Consider the following 16287-nt stretch of genomic DNA (forward strand, 5'->3'; position numbering starts at 1 on the left):
GCTTTGTGCCAGGTTTGTATTCAAAGTTCCCATGCTCATTTAATTTTTAACAGCTTTTTAAAGGAGTGCAGGATTAATGATAAGAGGTAGGAGCATAATTAAGGCCTAGGGTGGAACATAATCAAAGCAAAGAACAAGCCATGCTTAGGGGCTCACAAATAGCCTACTGTCACTGGAGTAAAAGGTTATGGTATGTAGTGGAAGACAAGGTCAAAAAGTAGCACATATGAAGATGAGCATGCTAGGTGAAGGAATCGGAACTTTATCCAGGAGAGCAGTGAGAAACCAAGGAAAGATTTTGACTAGAGGAGTCAAAGAACAGCTGTGCTTTAGGAAGGTTAATCTGGAAAGAAGAGGAAGGCCTTTTAGGCAAAGATCAATTAGGAGGTGCTTATAGCAATGAAGGTATAAATGATAAAGTCTGAAGTCGGTGATAGCAAAGGAAAGACAAAAGGATAAATATAATGCATTTTAAAGGTACATGACAAATCTAGTCACAGAGGACAGCCAAAAAAAAAAAAAATTGAAGATACCCGGCCATAAGAATTACTATGACCATGATTTATTCAGTAAAAGTTTTTTAATTAATTTAAATCAAAATTTTACTCATCTTTATTTTGTACATTGCAAACTCCCAGGATAAAGTAAACTGATTAGAAATTACTTAACTTGTTTTAATTTTTTACTTTTATACCACAGATTATCTCAAGAACATGAGTTGGCAATTACCTTCTTGGTTTAAATATCAATTTTATGTTGATTTCACTTCCATTTGTGAAACAAAAACAGTAGATAAATCCACTCTTGCTTAAAAAAAAAAAAGACTAGAATAAGAAAATACAGTCATTCCTGGGTATCCACGTGGGATTGGTAGATATCCGGCCCTTCTATAAATACCAAAATCCAAGGATTCTCAAATCTCACAGTCAGCCCTGTGGAACCTGATGACACATAAGTCAGCCCTCGCCCTCCATTTCTCCAAAACTGTGGGTTCTGCATCTCAGGAATATTGTATTTTCTATCTGCAGATGTGGAATGCATGGATATGGAAGGCCAATGGTATTGCCATTAATAACATCAATTAAAGTCAGTTCACCGTGCAGACCGTATGAACTTAGACTACTTAGACTACTCTCTCTGCCTACCTGAGTTGTGAACTTCATATAAAATTTAAGAGAAAATAGATACAACCCTTGTATGCAAAGTAATATCTGAGCTGAAATATGAAATCAAATAAATTTTGATGTGAACGTATTTTGTTACTGAATAAAAACTAATATATTTTGTAATGTTTTGCTGTCTCACTATCTTTTGAGGGTGTATTTGTTGTTTTAGCAAAAAGTATCAATATATGGGTTCTGATAGTATCCTTTGAGTTGGAAAGAGTACATAAATTGTATTAATGTCAAAGAATATCTTGATTTCAGGACGCCCCTAAATCGGGTACTAGTTGCAGCTCTCGCTGTTCAAGTTCCAGACAGGATTCTGAGAGTGCAAGGCCAGAATCTGAAACAGAAGATGTGTTATGGGAAGACTTGTTACATTGTGCAGAATGCCATTCATCTTGTACCAGTGAGACAGATGTGGAAAATCCTCAGATTAATCCATGTGTGAAAAAAGAATATAGAGATGACCCTTTTCATCAGGTTGGTTTATGGTTTTGGCTTATGTGGAGCTATGAGTCAAGCTCCTTTGAATTTATGTTCAAATGTTACAGAGGTGAAGAAAAAGCTTACATTCAAGCTTATATTTCTATAATTTTTTTTCTTTTTATGTGAGCTGTGGTCTGGCTTCATCAAAACATAGAATCTCAGTGCTTATATTGTGGTTATGTATGTTCCTGAAAAGTTATTGGTAACTGGAGTTTCGTAAGTCAAATCGTGTGTTAGGTGCAATAGTACTTTCTTACTGAACATACTTTGTGGCCAGATGCATGTACCCCTTGGTCTAAACTCCACCTATAAGATTATATTCACAAATCTACATCTCATGAATATCAAATTTGTAGCTCCAAGTGCCCATAGTAATGCTATCCAATGGAAATATTATGAGAGTCAGATGTATAATTTTTAATTTTCTGGTAGCCTCATTAAATATTTTTTAAAGGGGAAATTCAAATATGTTTTATTTAGACCATTATATTCATAATATCACTTTAACATATAACTAATATGAAAAAATTAATGAAATATTTTACATTTTTAATACTAAATCTTCAAAATCTGGTGTAAACACTTAGAGCACATCTCATTTTGGACTAGCCACTTTTTTTTTTTTTTTTTTTTGAGATGGAGTCTGTCACTCTTGTCACCCAGGCTGGAGTACAATGGCACGATCTTGACTCACTGCAACCTTCGCCTCCCAGGTTCCAGCGATTCTCCTGCCTCAGCCTTCTGAGTAGTAGGGATTACAGGCGCCCGCCACCACACCCGGCTAATTTTTATGTTATTAGTAGAGACAGGCTTTCACCATGTTGGCCAGGCTGGTCTCGAACTCCTGACCTCAAGTGATTCTCCCACCTCAGCCTCCCAAAGTGCTGGGATTACAGGCATAAGCCACCCTGCCCAGTCGGACTAGCCACATTTCAAATGCTGAATAGCCACATGTGAGGAGGGTACTATATTGGACAGCACGATTTTATAGGATATCTTTCTTTGAATGTCCCACCAATACCTCAAATTTAACCAGTCCTCCCTCATAAATCTGTTTTTCTTATTCCATTCAAAATTTTGGTGAATGACATCTCCATTCATCTACTCACTAGTCCAGAAACTTGGTGGTCATTTAAAATTCCCACTCTTCTTCACCTTCTCTCTCTTATCCAACTCCTTATCTAATCCTGTCAAACCAAGTAAAGTCAGAAAACTGGAGAAAAAAAAGAGAACTTTCAATCTGATAAAAGGGTGATGCATAGCCATCAAAGAACCTTCTGCTATAACAATCCCAGAGGTTGGGTGGCTTAAACAACAAACATTTATTTCTCACAGTTCTGAGGCCTAGAAGTCCAAGATCAGGGTGCCAGCATGATTGGTTCTTGGTAAAGGTTCTCTTCCTGGTTTACAACAGCTATCTTATCCTTGTATCCTTACACGGTGGAAATGAGGGAGCTCTGGTCTCTTTACCTCTGTCTGGTTTTGGTTGGAGTTAGGCTGATTTAAAGTCCATATTAAAGAGCAAAATATCAAGAATAGCAAAAACAATTTTGAAGAACAACAGGGATCTTTCCCTACTGGATATAAAAATTTACTTTCAATTTAATACTCAAGATAGTATAGTATAGACATATAAACATATATACCGATGGAACAGAATAGAAAACTCAGAAATAGACAATTGTTTATAATGGATCACTAATACATGACAATAAGTGGCATTACAAGTCAGTAGAAACAGAATGGACTATATGGTTGTGAGTCAAATGATTATACACTTGAAAATGTATTCCAAATAGTTTCTAAAGGTGAAAAGCGAAACTTTAAAGCATTTAGAAGAAAATACAGGAGAAAAATCTTTATTACTTCAGGTTAGAGAAGAATTTTTAAAAACAAGATATAAAAAGCACAAACAAAAATGGAGAGATAAATTTGAATATCTTAAGATTTAAAACTTTGGGCGTGTTAAAAGATGAGTCACAGGCTGGGAGAAGATATTTCCAATACATTAACTATCACAGTGTTACTACATACAGGACATAAAGAACTCCTACAGATGAATAAGTAAAAGACAAATGACTCAATAGAAAAATAAAAGGATGTGAACAGGTCCCCTGATGGCTAATAAAATATAAGTGAAGATGGTCAGCCTTGCTATTAGTTAGGGAAATGTAAATTAGAACAATTAGATACTACTTAATATTGATCAAATTGTCAAAATTTAAAACCTGATTAATTTCAATGTTGGCAAGATTTCAACTTCAATGTGAAGAGAGAACTCTTTAATACTGATGTTTGTTTGTACAGCTACTTTGAAGAGCAGTTTGTCATTATAGAGTAAAGTTGCAGTTCTATATATTCTAGGACCCTTTCATTCCAATTTAGAATGAAACTTTAGAAGATAGGCACTATCATTGCATTGTGCATGATAGTGAAAGTTGAAAATATAATAGCCAATAATAGTGGAATTAATAAATAATGTTGTATGATAAAACAGTATACAGCAGTGAAATTGAATGAACTCGGCTGCATGTATCAACATGAATAAGTTTTTGAATATAATTTTGAATGAAAAAGGCAAGCTGCCTTTACTTTAAATAACCCCGTCTCTACTGAAAATACAAAAATTAGCCAGGCGTGGTGACAGGCACCTGTAATCCCAGCTACTCTGGAAGCTGAGGCATAAGAATCACTTGAACCTGGGAGGCAGGGCTTAGCAGTGAGCTGAGATGGCGCCATTGCACTCCAGCCTGAGCGACAGAGCGGACTCTGTCTCAAAAATAAAATAAAAAATAAAAAGGATGGCTATGAATGTTTAGAAAAAACAAAGTGGTAATTAGGGAAATTGAGCTGGAGTGTTTTGGTGTTGACTCCCTAATATATGAGATATTTGAAAACATTGATATATACAGGAGAAAACAGGTAGGAAAGAATCAAAGAGATACGGGAGAAAATGTTGACTGGTGGAATGATTTCTTAGGATTCTGGAGGGGAATCATAATCAGAAAGCTTAGCATTTGACAGGAAGAGGAAAACATCCTCTGCTGAGATAGGAGGATAAGGATGAGTGCATGCAGCAAGCAAGATGGTAAGAGAGTTATTGCCTGATGATCTTTTTTCCGTGAAGTGCAAGAGTCCAAGGGATCTACTGGCAATAAGCGAGATGATACAAGAGGAGGCTTTTGGATGGTGGTGAAGGCTTTAAGTTACCACTTATGGAGAATGGAGAAAGGGGACAGAGAGAGGGAGAGAGAGAAAGAGGAAGAGAGAGAGAGAGAAAGAGAGAGAGAGAGAGTGTGTGTGTGTGTGTGTGTTCAAGCCAATGAACACATCAAAACAATCATACTGCCTTGCCACATTGTTGAGGGTCCAGCTGGAATCTGAAACCATGAATTTGTAGTTGCCTGTTCTACACAGCTGTGTGATGTTTTCTGGAATGTAGTTGTTACTATATCTGACATTTAATAAGCATTTACTTATGCCACACACTGTGCAAAGTAATCTAGTTGCATTATCTCATGTATTTAACCTTTACAACCTGTGGTAATGTAGTTTATTTTCATTTTACATTGCTCAGAGTTGAGTAATGTGCCCAAAGTCACACAGAGTAAGTGTTCAATAAATAGTTGCCACGCCTGTAATCCCAGCACTTTGGGAGGCCGAGGCGGGTGGATCACAAGGTTAGGAGATCGAGATCATCCTGGCTAACACGGTGAAACCCCATCTCTACTAAAAATACAAAAAATTAGCCGGGCGTGGTGGCGGGCGCCTGTAATCCCAGCTACTCGGGAGGCTGAGGCAGGAGAATGGCGTGAACCCAGGAGGCGGAGCTCGCAGTGAGCCGAGGTCGCGCCACTGCACTCCAGCCTGGGCAACAGAGCGAGACTCTGTCTCAAAAAAAAAATAATAATAAAATAAATAAATAAATAGTTGCTCTTCAAGGGACAGGAGAGGGGATGATTGAAATGGTGGATCTGGTGGCAGTCTAGTCATTAAATTGTTAGATTGAGAAGGAAATGAAATCAGGAAGGGACTGATAAATTTAAGGATAGGTGTGTTCAAGGGAACAAGTGTTTCAGAATTGAAGCTTTGAGAGACCAGGTAAGATGGGAAGTTGTAGTAGATTCCTTTCAGAAGTAGAGCAGTTCCGTATGGTGACAAGGTCTAGGGTGTGGCTGTGGGAGTAGCGTCCTTGGGATTGAAGAAATGAAAAAGTGAACAATCCATGAAAGCATAGGGTGTTGAATGAGTCATCTGCATATTCATCTAAGTCACTGAGACTAACAACTGGAGTTAAGATTGAGGGAAATGCCTGTGAGCTATTTTCCCAGAGATAACTATAAGCAGCATAAAAGCAGGGACCATGTGTTTTTTTTTTTTTTTTTGCTCAGTGTTGTATCACACAGCGTGAGGTACACAGTAGGTATTTAATAAATATTGAATGCCTGAAACAAAATTAAATTTTTTCAAAACATGCCAATTAGGCCTTTCTTAAATGATTTAAAAAATTGTTTTATGATGTCTGTGCAGAGTAAATTGCTCCTAAGTCTGTCACATCAGTCGGCTACCTTTTTGGTAAGATAAAATTTGTTAATGCTCTACTCTGTATATCTAATTATGGTATCCTAGGCTTATATTGGTTTTGCTTTTAGATTAAAGACTTGATCTTAAACAGATTTTTAATTCTCAGGTTTCAAAAAATAAGCTCATGCTTTTAGTTTTACTAGTAGCTAAGTAATGGAAATTAGCTCCCTTTTACTAAAAAGCTACTCGTTTTTTTTTTCTTGTTTAACCAGTCTGTTAGGTTTGGAAGACCTTTTTCTGTCTGCTATACAGATGGAAAAATCCCTTCTCATGAAAAAACACTGAGCATTTGAATTAGTATGTTCTAATCAGAATATTCCCAAATGTGTATCTTTATTTCATTGTTTTATTTTGTTTGTAAATAGTAATTGAAACATTTCCACAGAAGAAAATTTTTCTCCTATAGCCCTCCTCTATAGCTGAATATATACTAAAATATAAAGCTATATTCAGCCGAAATTCAGTTTTTAGTAAGTGTAAAGCTTTAAATGGCTGCATTCCCACAGTTGGAAACACGAGTATGTGGTTGGCATGGTGAATTTATTTGAAATAAAACATGCCACCATTTAAGCATTAAGGTTTTCAGGTAGTTTTGAATGAACAAGGAGCAAAGCAGTTGAGATTTTAAGTGAGGATAAAGTATAATCATTTTAGAAGTTCTAAATTTTTGGATCTGTGATGCTGTCTTCAAAGGAAAAAAAAAATTTTAAGTTCTAAATTTTAGTTTGAAAACATATATAGCGGCCGGGCATGGTGGCTCACGCCTCTAATCCCAGCTTGGGAGGCCAAGGCGGGTGGATTACTTGAGGTCAGGAGTTCGAGACCAGCCTGGCAACATGGTGAAACTCCATCTCTATTAAAAATACAAAAATTAGTCGGGCATGGTGGTGGGCACGGTGGCAGGCACCTGTAATCCCAGCTGCTCAGGAGGCTGAGGCATGAGCGTTGCTTGAACCTGGGAGGCGAAGGTTTCAGTTAGCCAAGAACCACACTCCAGCCTGGGCAGTGGAGCCCAACACAGTCTCAAAAAAAAAAAAAGAAAAAAGAAAATGTATTTAGAGTAACCTATGTGATAAAATTATAAAATGAAATTATTTGCTCTGATGTTTTCCCTGAACCTTTTAAAAAAATTTCATGTGATGCTGTTCTCCACACTGCAGACATGATTCAACAAGACTGTTTTTCAGTGTACATTTCACACACACACACACACACACGCACACACAGGAATATAGCAGTCTTTTTTATTTATTTTTTCAAGTTTCTACACACAACATTGAACATGTAATTTACCCTTTTTTTTTTTTTTTTGAGACGGAGTCCCACTCTGTGGCCCAGGCTGGAGTGCAGTGGCGCGATCTCGGCTCACTTCAAGCTCCGCCTCCCGGGTTCACGCCATTCTCCTGCCTCAGCCTCCCCAGTACCTGGGACTACAGGCACCAGCCACCATGCCTGGCTGATTTCTTTTTGTATTTTTAGTAGAGACGGGGTTTCACCGTGTTAGCCAGGATGGCTACTATCTCCTGACCTCGTGATCCGCCCACCTCGGCCTCCCAAAGTGCTGGGATTACAGGCGTGAGCCACCGCGCCCGGCGTAATTAACTCTTTTAAAATTCACCAGTTTCTAGTTGCTGTCTTCTCTTCTGCCTTTTGGCATTCTAGAAATAATATAATATCAGATGCTGGATAGAGTAATTGGCAAGGTAGCTAGATGTAAAAGGAGTGCTTTTGGGAGGACAATGAGAATGTCCTGATTTCCTATTTCTGTCTCTAGATGGGCTTTCTTGGTATTGATATTCCTTTCTTCATGTAATTAGGAAGACCTTAATTCACTATTCCAGACTGAGAGTTTAAAAATGTCTGTAAATCAGTGGTTGAAATCTGTTGGCTCTCAAGCTTAAACTTCTTTCGTTTTAGCTTCTTGCACTTCCTGTTTCTGGCTTTTTGGTTTCCTTACGCTTAACAGTTGTAAAATTTCTAGTGAAAGTTTGATACATATTTTGGTACAGATTATTTCTTTCCCAAAACAGAATATTTTGTTTGGAGATAAATGAGGAAATAACATTTGAGAAATTAAGTTGGTAGTTAATAACTAGTATCTTAGCACTCTTCAGGACCTCAAGTAGTGAAATGTATACCATGAAAGTTAAAGTATATTAAAATCCTTCATCTCTAGAAAAGATAAAAATTTCCCACCTCTTTTTTTTTACATTATTGAATTATTATTATTCAACTTTAGTTGAAATTAATCAATGCAACTTTACTCCCCCTAGAGGAAAGTGTTAAAAGTTTACAAGAAACATTTTTTTTTACCATATTTTAATCACATTTTTGTCCTCTAAAGAATAAATGTACCTAGAGTAGATTCTTCTGTTCATTGTTAGAAGTTATATTTAATGAAATATTTTATAAAATTTGAGGTTGCTACGAATGCCAAAACTATTGTTTTTAGAAAATGTGGGAAGTGGCCAGACACCATGGCTCACGCCTGTAATCCCAGCACTTTGGGAGGCTTAGGTGGGCAGATCACAAGGTCAGGAGTTCGAGACCAACCTGGTCAACATGGTGAAACCCCGTCTCTACAAAAATTTAAAAATTAGCTGGGCGTGGTGGTGGGCGCCTATAGTCCCAGCTACTTGGGAGGCTGAGGCAGGAGAATCACTTGAACCTGGGAGGCGGAGGTTGCAGTGAGCTGAGATCGCACCATTGCACTCCAGCCTGAGTAACAGAGCAAGACTCCGTCTCAAAAAACAAAATGTGGGAAGTATATGAGTCCTTAAAAATACGCTAGAAATACTGCAATATAAACAAGCAAACTGATCTCTATCTGGGTTTAATCTTTTAGTGTTACTTCTCCTCTTGAAGTCTGATTATATAAAGGTTTAGTGTTTCATTAATTTTGTTGCCATCATTAACTCAACTGTTCTGTTTTGGGGCTGGGCGCAGTGGTTCACACCTGTAATCCCAGCACTTTGGGAGGTAGAGGCCGGTGGATCACCTGAGGTCAGGAGTTAGAGACCAGCCTGGCCAACATGGTGAAACCCCGTCTCTACTAAAAATAAAAAAATTAGCCAGGCATGGTGGCATGTGCCTGTAGTCCGAGCTACTCAGGAGGCTGAGTGCTTCAGTTTTGTAATATTTGCTTTATCTGGAAAAAAAAAAAAAAGTTAAATGGGTCCTTTGGAGAAATGCTGGATTAAAATATCAGAAAAGTAACTAAATCAGATATTAAACGTTAAATATGTAAGGAAGAGTCTTTTTTGGGATAAGACTAGCACTATATGGTCTTTCAAAGAGATTCAAATCTCAGCTGTCATATTCTTTTTTAATGAATGATCATAAGTTGGACAATGATTACTATGAACAAGTTGATATCCATTTGTCTTTTAGCATTAGTATATTGCAGCTGTGTAGACTGATTGACAACTAAGTGCTTTTGCTGACATGTTTTAGTATATTTTTGAACATAGGTTGACTAATACTTGTTACAGAAAGTTCTCAACTTGTACAGTTTCATAACCATGTAACTTCTTATGATACCTGTTCAGTGTATATGCTAACTAATTTTAAGATAGAATTTTAGTGTCTTAGAGTTGTGTGTATATTAGCTGTGCACAGATCTATATATTCCATTTATAAAACATGATAAATATATTCACCAATTTTTATTTTTAGTGTCATTAAAATTGTGTGTGTATATAGAGATATATATACAACTTTATATACACACATTTTATTTATTAAATGTGATCTATATATTTACTAATTTTTTTTTTTTTTATAGAGTCATTTGCCCTGGCTCCATAGTTCCCACCCAGGATTAGAAAAAATAAGTGCTATAGTATGGGAAGGTAATGATTGTAAGAAAGCAGACATGTCTGTACTTGAAATCAGTGGAATGATAATGAACAGAGTGAGTTTTTAAATTTTATTCTTGTAGTTCAAGGGTAAGACTTAGTAATTATATATAAGATAATTACTGGAATATTATATTAGTAACCTTCTGACCTCATTTCTTCACCCTGAAAAAAAAGTTACATGTGTGTATTTGTTTCTGTCTGTAATTTAAACAGTGATTTGTCACCAAACCACTCTCATCTTCTAGTGTTTTCACTTATCTGACCAAGAATAGATGATACGATCTATAATTTTTCTCTTTTATCTTATTCTTTCTTTTGAAATTCAGGAACTTGTTAGATATATACAGGTGTTAATAAAGACTTTTCTTTGGACTAGAGATTGTTGTTACAAGAACTTTAAAAATAAAAAAATAATTAAAAAGTCTTATTTTTCTGTATCATTCTTACTGGTTCATTTGTTTAATAGGACTTAAGACATGAAAAAATCAAACTAGTAAATTTGCATTCATACTTGCTTACCTACTTAAATATATAGAAGTAATGCAGATAGTGGTAAAAGTCTTGAGTAGTTCAAAGAAGTCTAATTGAAATACTGTGGATTTAAATTTTATTTTCTATTATTTCTTTTTTCAGATAATTACTGATTTTTAAAATGTGTTGATTGGCCGGGCGCGGTGGCTCACGCCTGTAATCCCAGCACTTTGGGAGGCCGAGGCAGGCAGATCACGAGGTCAGGAGATCGAGACCATCCTGGCTAACATGGTGAAACCCCGTCTCTACTAAAAATACAAAAAAATTAGCCAGGCGTGGTGAAACCCTGTCTCTACTAAAAATACAAAAAATTAGCCGGGCGTGGTGGCGGGCGCCTGTAGTCCCAGCTACTCGGGAGGCTGAGGCAGGAGAATGGCATGAACCTGGGAGGCGGAGCTTGCAGTGAGCCAAGATCACGCCACTGCACTCCAGCCTGGGCGACAGAGCAAGACTCCGTCTCAAAAAATAAATAAATAAAAATAAAATAAAATAAAATGTGTTGATTTCTCTGGACTTGTTTTTAACTTGCAATTTCTAAATTTCTTTGGTGCATTATTGTGCTTGAACTCTTCTCCACACTTTATGTAAGACAGGAATTATAATAACTGGGTCTAGAAATTGATAATACTCCCTATAACATATCTCAGTGTGAGCAATTAAAAGCAGTTGACGGGGAAGTCTCTGGAATCTTGGATCTAGTTTGTGCTCTGTAACTTAATTACCTGTGAATTGGCAGATCACTTAACTTACAATGGTCTCATTTATCTAATATATATTATAAAAAGTTGGCTACATGATAGTTAAGATCTCTTTTAGTTCTGCCAGTCTAGCATACTGGAAGCTTTTATATTGTCCCATTATCTAATTTCCTTTTTTAAAATAATTCCCTCACCTTTTTCCCTTTCTGTTTAATTTCTTCTTCCTTCTATCATCTCTCTTCTAAAATGCTTTTAGAGTTTAAGGAGACACTTATTTATATATTGGACTATTCAAAGAGAAATGTAAGCGGCTGGGTGTGTTGGCTTATGCCTGTAATCTCAACACTTTGGGAGCTAGAGGAGGGATGATCGCTTGAGCCCAGGAGTTAAAGACCAGCCTGAGCAACATAGTGAAACCCTGTCTTTACATCTCTACAAAACCCAAAAAATTAGCTGGGGGCGGTGGTGTATACCTGTAGTCCCAGCTACTAGGAATGCTGAGTTGGGAGGGATCACTTGAGCCCATTATCGCACCACTGTACTCCAGCCTGGGCAATAGAGTGAGACCCTGTCTCAAAAAAAAAAAAAAAAAAAAAAAAAAAGAAAACAGAAAGAAAACCTCAAGGTACAAATGTACAAATGTATGAAATAAGTGTAATGCTGAGTTTTTTCTTTAATGAACTGAATTTCAGTGGATATGAGATCTCATTCTCTTTAATATTGCAGTATTTATGAATATTTCTAACTTGAAATAATGAAATACATAAATTTTTTTCAAGATCTGGATGATAGTCAGTCCTTTTGCCACCTACTTAGTAAATTAGCGATCTGATAATTGTTTTTAAGATCTGAAGAATTAATGACATTTTATGTGTAGTAGGCTCTCAAACTTGAATGGGATTCAAATTACTCAGAATGAGTATATTTTAACAAATGATTTCATATTGCTATAAATAATTCTACTGTAGATAAAATTTATGGTATAATTTTATTTTTCTTTTCTCTGTCTTCCCCTGGCTCCCTCAAGGTGAACAGCCATATACCAGGAATAGGATACCAGATTTTTGGAAATGCAATCTCTCTCATACTGGGTTTAACTCCATTTGTTTTCCGACTTTCTCAAGCTACAGACTTGGAACAACTCACAGCACATTCTGCTTCAGAGCTTTATGTGATTGCATTTGGTTCTAATGAAGATGTCATAGTTCTTTCTATGGTTATAATAAGTTTTGTGGTTCGCGTGTCTCTTGTGTGGATTTTCTTTTTTTTGCTCTGTGTAGCAGAAAGAACTTATAAACAGGTGGGTATAATGTAGACTTCCGAATAAGAATATTTTATCGTTTTCATAATATTAAAAGTATTCCTGAAGTACTTTATTATTTCATTATATCATTTTTACCTAATTATTTTTTATTTTGCTTTTATAGTACCTAACCAAATAAAATCTTAACAATTCATATTTTGTTGATTTTTGTTTTTCTGTGGTAATCTACTTGAAAATTAATCCTCATCTTAATCTTTTTTAGCGATTACTTTTTGCAAAACTCTTTGGACATTTAACATCTGCAAGGAGGGCTCGAAAATCTGAGGTTCCTCATTTCCGGTTGAAGAAAGTACAGAATATAAAAATGTGGCTATCTCTCCGTTCCTATCTTAAGGTAGAATGGGAGTGATAAAAGTAGCTTTAACATGCTGGCCCTTTCTGATAGTTCCAGTTTCTTTATCAATATATATTTGTCTCTAGATGTATAGTAACCAGCTTTTACTCATTCAAAAACTGGATTAGGGATTTTGTTTCTACTAGCCTGGTTGTCACAAGCCAGCAGAGGGAGCCCACTACTTAAAAAAGAATTAAAAAAAAAATAACCAATGAGTTTCCTCACAGAAGTGACCTATTACTATTTTAAAATATTAGTTTGCAATTCAGTGTCATTCTTTTCATGTCATTATTTTCCTTTAATCTTTTGAGTAATTTTCCTAATTATGGAAGTATGATATAAAAACTCTGGAGGGAAGAGGGAAACATCTAAATTGGTTTTAGGAAAACACTTTTGTTCTGAGGATTACTTCTTGTTATTGCATTAAGTAGCAGTAGAATGTCATTATATATGGAGTAATCATGCAAATTCCAATGATATTTATTCACAGCACTGTCTATATCTTAGTAAAGTTGACATGAAGACCAATCATCCTCTGACATACCTACATCTTTAATGCTTTATATTTTGAAATAATAATCAAAGAAGCCCTAATAATAATAATGCCCTATTTATCTACTCTTATATTTAAAAAATTCATTGTTCTGTTTATTAATTTAACTTGTTAAATTTAGCTTACTTAGTGTCACTGCTGCAAATTGGCATGGATATTTTTTTCCTATGACATATCTGTTGTATGGAGGGATGAATCTGATCGCTTGAATTCGTCCAAAATTTCCTCCATTGTCAACCCTAAGCAGGTGTTACATTCTTTTGTACATTGATTATTTTATTCAGTAAACACTTATTTATGTTAACCATGTGCCATTCATTGTTGATGAGATGAAAGCCCCTACCCTCATACGTAAGCTTATACTTCAGTGAGGGAATGTAAGCCCAGACCTAGGAATTATCCTAGTTTAATCTCTAGTCTCCAATTTATCACCAATTCCTATCTTTTCTGCTCCCAAAATATATCTTGAATCCATTTGCTTCTCTTTGTTCCATTTCTGCCACCCTCATTGAAACCATCAATCATCTTCTGCCTCGTGCTACTTCAGTTACCTCTTACCTGGCATTCCAGCATTCACATTTCTTCTTTTCATTCCTTTCTTCAGTCTGCCACCAGTGATCATTTAAAAATGTATATTTGGCCCTATATTCTTAAAACTTTTTGGAGGTTCTTCATTTCTCTTAAGATAAAGCACAAAATCTTAACAAGGTTTATAATGCCCTTTATGATCTAAGTTCTCCCTTATTCACCTGTCTTTTGTTTCATTTTGAAACACTCTCCTTCCTAGTCCACTACATTCCAGCCATTTTAGACTGCTTCCGTTCTTTACATGAGCTGTGATCTGTCCTACTTTATGTTCTTGCACATGCCCTTCCTTCTACCTAGAACACTGCTGTGTGCCATCATGCCCCTGCCCCTCCCCCTTAGTTTGGTGTAAATATCACTTCCTTAGGGACATCTTCCCAGGCCCACACTCCTAACCCTCAAATCTAAATGAAGTCTCCCTGCCAAGTATCTCAAAGCATCCTATGTCTTTCCCTTTTAGCACTCATCACAATTTATCACATATATCTGTGATTATTAACTTGATGTCTCACTCCCCTCCTAGTTCCTGTGAAGGTAGAGGGACGATGTGTTGTTCTCTGTTGTATTTGTAGCACCCAGCACAGTATCTAGTGCTAAGCAGGTGCTTAAGAAATATTTGTCGAATAAATGACTTGTGTTTGACAAAATGAAGTATTTGAAAGTTATACCAATAATTTTATGCTATATAAATATAGATACCCTTTTAACTCTGTTGCAATTCCTCAGGAAATCATAACACTATCATTAAAATTTGCCTGACAAATTAGGTATATTCAACATTGTGGGCTGTGATCAACTGATGGTGATGAGTCAACACCTTTATTGAAACCATGGAAATTATCTGCTAATTAGTAAATATATTTTAAAATGTTTCCTTTTCTCCCTTCCACCCACACCCTGCAGCGTCGAGGTCCTCAGCGATCAGTTGATGTAATAGTTTCATCTGCTTTCTTATTGACTATCTCAGTTGTATTTATCTGTTGTGCCCAGGTGAGTTAACTCGCTCCATGTAGAAATTAACCAGATATATAAATATTAACTTTCAGATTAATAAATAATCAAATAATAATATAAGTAAGCCTAGTTAGAAAGTAAGTTTTGAAGTTACCTTTTTGCAGTTTTTTTGGTAGAATAAATAAGTGCATCTTATCTCTGTGCCATGAACAGTGAGCATGTATGCTCAAATGTCTGTTGAATGAACACAGATTAATTAATTTTTGCCTAGAATCCTTCTCATTATCTTTACTTCCCAAAAGAAACGTATGAGTTATGAAATTGTCCCATGAATATCCGATTTATTCATGTTTACTATTCTTTTCTTTCTTTCTTTTTTTTTTTTTGAGACGGAGTCTCGCTCTGTTGCGCAGGCGGAGTGCAGTGGCGCGATCTCGGCTCACTGCAACCTCCGCCTCCCGGGTTCACGCCATTCTCCTGCCTCAGCCTCCTGAGTAGCTGGGACTACGGGTGCCCACCACCACACCCGGCTAATTTATTTTTTGTATTTTTTTTAGTAGAGACGGGGTTTCACCGTGTTAGCCAGGATGGTCTCAATCTCCTGACCTCGTGATCTGCCCGCCTCGGCCTCCCAAAGTGCTGGGATTACAGGCGTGAGCCACAGCGCCCGACCTATTCTTTCATTTTTTATACCTGAATTGTTACTGTGACTTAACTGCTGCATACTCTGAAAAAGAATTTTTAGTGACCCAGATTAGTTAGGGAGTACAAAAGTATCTCAGGATATGCACTGCTATAATGCAGGGGAACATGTTCTCAGGGTCTCCTGAGGGTTGTGTCATGGGCCATGTAATATTAAAAAATAAGTTTAAACGTATTAAAATTTTAAAAACAAAAATAATAAAATATATGCAAACTTCCATTCCAAGTAGTATGATGTACTAGATTATCTGAAAATTCTTCTACTTTAAAACATCAAACAGGCCAGGCACAGTGGCTCACACCTGTAATCCCAGCCCTTTGGGAGGCCAAGGAGTGCGGATCACCTGAGGTCAGGAGTTCGAGACCAGCCCGACCAACATGGTGAAACCTCGTCTCTATTAAAAATACAAAAATTAGCCGGGCATGGTGGTAGGCGCCTGTAATCCCAGCTATTCAGGACGCTGAGGCATGAGAATTGCTTGAACCCAGAAGGCGGAGATTGCACCACTG

At 36.7% G+C, this 16287-nt stretch overlaps 1 protein-coding gene across 10 annotated transcripts in view; it reads left to right on the top strand.

Annotated features, from left to right (window-relative positions):
* PHTF2 (putative homeodomain transcription factor 2) overlaps positions 1-16287 on the top strand; it is a 160742-nt gene that overhangs the window by 131155 nt on the left and 13300 nt on the right. For 4 of the 10 annotated variants that reach the window (XM_008969279.5, XM_034964317.3, XM_034964319.3 and 1 more), the window contains 5 exons: positions 1428-1646; positions 10021-10149; positions 12353-12625; positions 12852-12983; positions 15025-15111. In XM_008969279.5, the coding sequence (XP_008967527.2) occupies positions 1428-1646; positions 10021-10149; positions 12353-12625; positions 12852-12983; positions 15025-15111 (840 nt within the window). Of the gene's footprint in view, positions 1-1427; positions 1647-10020; positions 10534-12352; positions 12626-12851; positions 12984-15024; positions 15112-16287 lie in introns of those variants that run through there. The other 6 variants (XM_057302893.2, XM_034964321.3, XM_057302894.2 and 3 more) reach the window with 3 other exon arrangements.

Source organism: Pan paniscus, chromosome 6, assembly GCF_029289425.2.
Source record: "Pan paniscus chromosome 6, NHGRI_mPanPan1-v2.0_pri, whole genome shotgun sequence".
NCBI lineage: Eukaryota > Metazoa > Chordata > Mammalia > Primates > Hominidae > Pan > Pan paniscus.